At 36.6% G+C, this 3498-nt stretch overlaps 1 protein-coding gene across 1 annotated transcript; it reads right to left on the reverse strand.

Annotated features, from left to right (window-relative positions):
- Nucleotides 1-1331: 1331 nt before the first annotated feature.
- LOC104293786 (nucleoporin SEH1) lies at nucleotides 1332-2755 on the reverse strand (the record flags this gene model as incomplete). The annotated part of the gene is made up of 3 exons (XM_009893312.1): nucleotides 1332-1486; nucleotides 2156-2313; nucleotides 2615-2755. Coding segments are annotated over 3 exons (454 nt in total), but the record flags the coding sequence as incomplete, so codon positions are not given.
- Nucleotides 2756-3498: the final 743 nt, after the last annotated feature.

Below are 3498 nucleotides of genomic sequence, written 5' to 3' on the forward strand. Positions count from 1 at the left end.
AGTTTCACAAGGGCTTACTACCAACTTCAGGGAGAAGAGAACAACAACCAACAGGGTAGGGCAGGGTAGTCTTGCTGGCAGCAGCACAGTCTTAGATAAGGAGATTGTGAAACCACACTCTATGCTAAAGAGGTATAAAATAGCCTGTATTTACCTATAGGAACCCCAGCAAATACAGTTACATAGCTTTGGATATCCCATTTCCAAGTCAGGACTGCATTTCAGCATTTTTTTGCTACACTGTAAGTAGCACCTGGAACCAGATAACCAGTATCATCTTGGCCTCCTTTCTTGCTGGAGACTTGGTCCATTACCACCTCTTGCTTTCCCATTTATCTTGTGAGAAAAACATGAAAGCCCTTCTCTGTTCAACACAGCTCAGGAATTTGAAGCCAGAACTGCCGTTCAGGACTGACTGCTGAAAGGGGGGTGAAGGCTACTCTCCAAAAGCAAACTGTCATGGTACTTTACAGATGAGCATTTTAAACTGAAAAAAGCTGTATCAGTAGCTGCACACGTATGGAAATGGAAGCTATTTTGAAAAAAATAAAGGTGGCCACAGAACTTGGAAGCTGCTGCTATGGAATTTGGCCACATCTAGTCCTTACATAGGCCACATTCTGTAAAGCTGACTGTAAACACTCAACCATACAAATGCGGGGCTCAGCGTATTTCTAGATTTCAGTCTGCACAAATTAAAATGTTTTCCAGAAGAGGCAGTTAAATTTACCTATTAAACAGCAATTAATACAGAACAAAAACATAACAGAGAAAGCAAATTAATCTGCTATAAGAATGCCATAGGAGGAAGATTAAAAAAACAAAACTTTTATTCAATTGATGTTACACCTGCAAAAATGCAAGTAAACTAACACTAGTATATGATTCTTGAAACCATACATTATGAAGTATCTTTTCCTCCTTCCTTTCTGCTACATTATCCCAGTGAAAAACAGAATTTGTTGCTGGCATTTTTGCTTCACTTTTAAACATGCATCTACAACAAAAAGGCAGTTACACAGCAGTAGGATGAAGTTTCTCTTTGTTTGAAACTATTTCAGGAAAGTTACTTTTACTAATGTGAAAGGACTAAAAGTGAAAATAGTTGTTTACATTGCTTATTTATACAGAATGATTCAGTACGGCTTAGGGGTTTGTTCATGTTCCTCTTAACACTGGCATAACAGACACCATCACAGAGCAAAACTAGAAGAGCTTGTAGAAGTATTCATGCAATAAATTACATTGTACTTAAGAAAATATTATAAAACAAACATGAAAGCTCAGTGAAATTCAGAGAAGAGACAAATTCAGTCTCTCTACTAATTAACCTACCTGCTGGCAGATGATCCATTTAGTGAATTCTGTAGACTTGTATTGGCTGAACCTAGAGAGGCATTAAAAATTCCCTGCTGAGAACTACCATTCACCGGACTCCCGTTACCTTTGAGTATACCGGTACACTTCCAGTTGTCCATGTAATTAGCTGCAAACATAGATACAATAAAACCTGTTAGTTTCCCTTCTGAAGCTCAGCATTTTATACAACTATGATGTTTCAACTGCTACGCACCTGGTAAGAATTAGAATTGAACTTCAATACCAATATATAAATTCCAAACAGTTGAGGATCTGGCCCTTTATCTCCCTTTATCTGACATTCTCTGCCTATCCACGATTTAAAACTCAGTTTTGTTCAGTAGCAAAAACAAGTTTCCTTTATTAAAATACTGAGGAACAAATGAGAATGGATGAGGAAACTACCACTGGGGTTTTTTTTACTGCTTTTGGAAATTTAAACAGAAAAAAGCCAGTTTGCCTGAACGCTGTGCTTGAATGTCTATTTTCTGGTTTTGACAGCAGGCAAAGATAGTAATGCAGTACATATGTTAATTTTAAAAATGACAACTTTACATAATTCTAGTCTGGTGAAAGAATTTAAGGGTACAGTAACAACTATTCACAGCAGCATAAGTCATGCAAGTATTCCAGCACAGACAGTTATTCCCTTTTTCTGAAATGTAAACAGAAATACAAAAATATAACATTCGCCAATCTAAAATTAACTTTTAATCCAAAACTATTTTTTGAGTAAAGTTTCTTAAGTATATTCAGCACACCTCAATGCTAATGTATTTCAGGTGGGTGACCTTACCCTTCCAGAGCCTAACGCAGCCATCATCACCAGAGGAGGCAAGCACTGTGCCTGTAATATTCCAGCTCACTCGCCACACCTGGGAGTTGTGATTATCAAACTGTGCTACAATATGAATTTCAAATTTGGTTAATCCTCCAGATGAAGTCAATTCTTTCCTGTTTAAGAGAAAAGTGACAGTTATGCACACAACTGTTCACAGGTCTGGGCTCGAACATGACGACAAAAAGGAGTACATTTTTCAAGGAGTTTATGTAACAATTGTTACTAGATTAGGTGTATTAAGAGGTATTCAGGCAAAAGCATAGAACTGCTCACAATCTTGTAATCTTAAAAATCAAGCTGCTAAAAAACAATCCTGCATACATTAAGTTACTACTTTTGCTTTGCAGATACTATTAAAATAAGACTATATAGTGTGTACCACATCATACCAAACTAACTTCCTTTTAAGCTCACCTTAGAGGTTTTAGTGTGAAAATTCGTACATCTTTGGTTGCTACAGCTAATATGTGGAAGGATCTTCCCAGATTTGGAGCAAATGCAATATCATGTACAGGATCTGTGACTGTCATCAGAGCTTCTGCTTTTGCATATTTCCTGTACAACATAAAATATTAACTTTTACTGCCATCAAAATTGCCAGTGGTGCAATTTATATAAATCAGTCATAGTGGAACGCGGGAAAAGGGGTTAGCATACATGACAAGACTTGCAAAACTAAAAATATTTTCATAACATAAATTTAAAGTGATAATTCCAACCTGATTTCTTTAGAAACTGAATACACCACATACAGTAACTAACAACAGTATGCTAAATGATACAACAAAGCAAAGATTCCAGTACAAAGAACATTTTTGTTTACAGTCGGAAGAGGGAAATAAAAACACGCTTCCATTCACAAATCTAAAGGGAATTTATGTCTCAGTAACACACTAAATTTTCTGCGCTTGTAAGCAGACCGCTGTCTGCCTCCTTCACTGCATGATAAACATGTATTCCATTTTCTATTTACCACCAGATAAGTTACGACTTTTCTTTATTGGTAATGGACAGAACATTGTCTGAAGCCTGACATAAATCCAGAAAACACCTTCCCACACCAATCACGCTGCATAAAACATAAGTTCTCTGTCATTGTTTAATTAAAAGTGGTTGTGCACATGCTTCCTGGCCTTTTCTAGTTGTGAATTAACTGTACAAACTGAACTTTTACAGAACGCTAGTAATTCACAGGACTTTCTGTCATTATAAACATGCTTTTAAAAGCATTTTAAGGTCATCTTGAACAAAACAGTGCCTACCGCAACACAGTTCAAATTTCAACTTTACTCTATTAA

Source organism: Charadrius vociferus, unplaced genomic scaffold (assembly GCF_000708025.1).
Source record: "Charadrius vociferus isolate BGI_N301 unplaced genomic scaffold, ASM70802v2 C16226295, whole genome shotgun sequence".
Classification (NCBI taxonomy): domain Eukaryota; kingdom Metazoa; phylum Chordata; class Aves; order Charadriiformes; family Charadriidae; genus Charadrius; species Charadrius vociferus.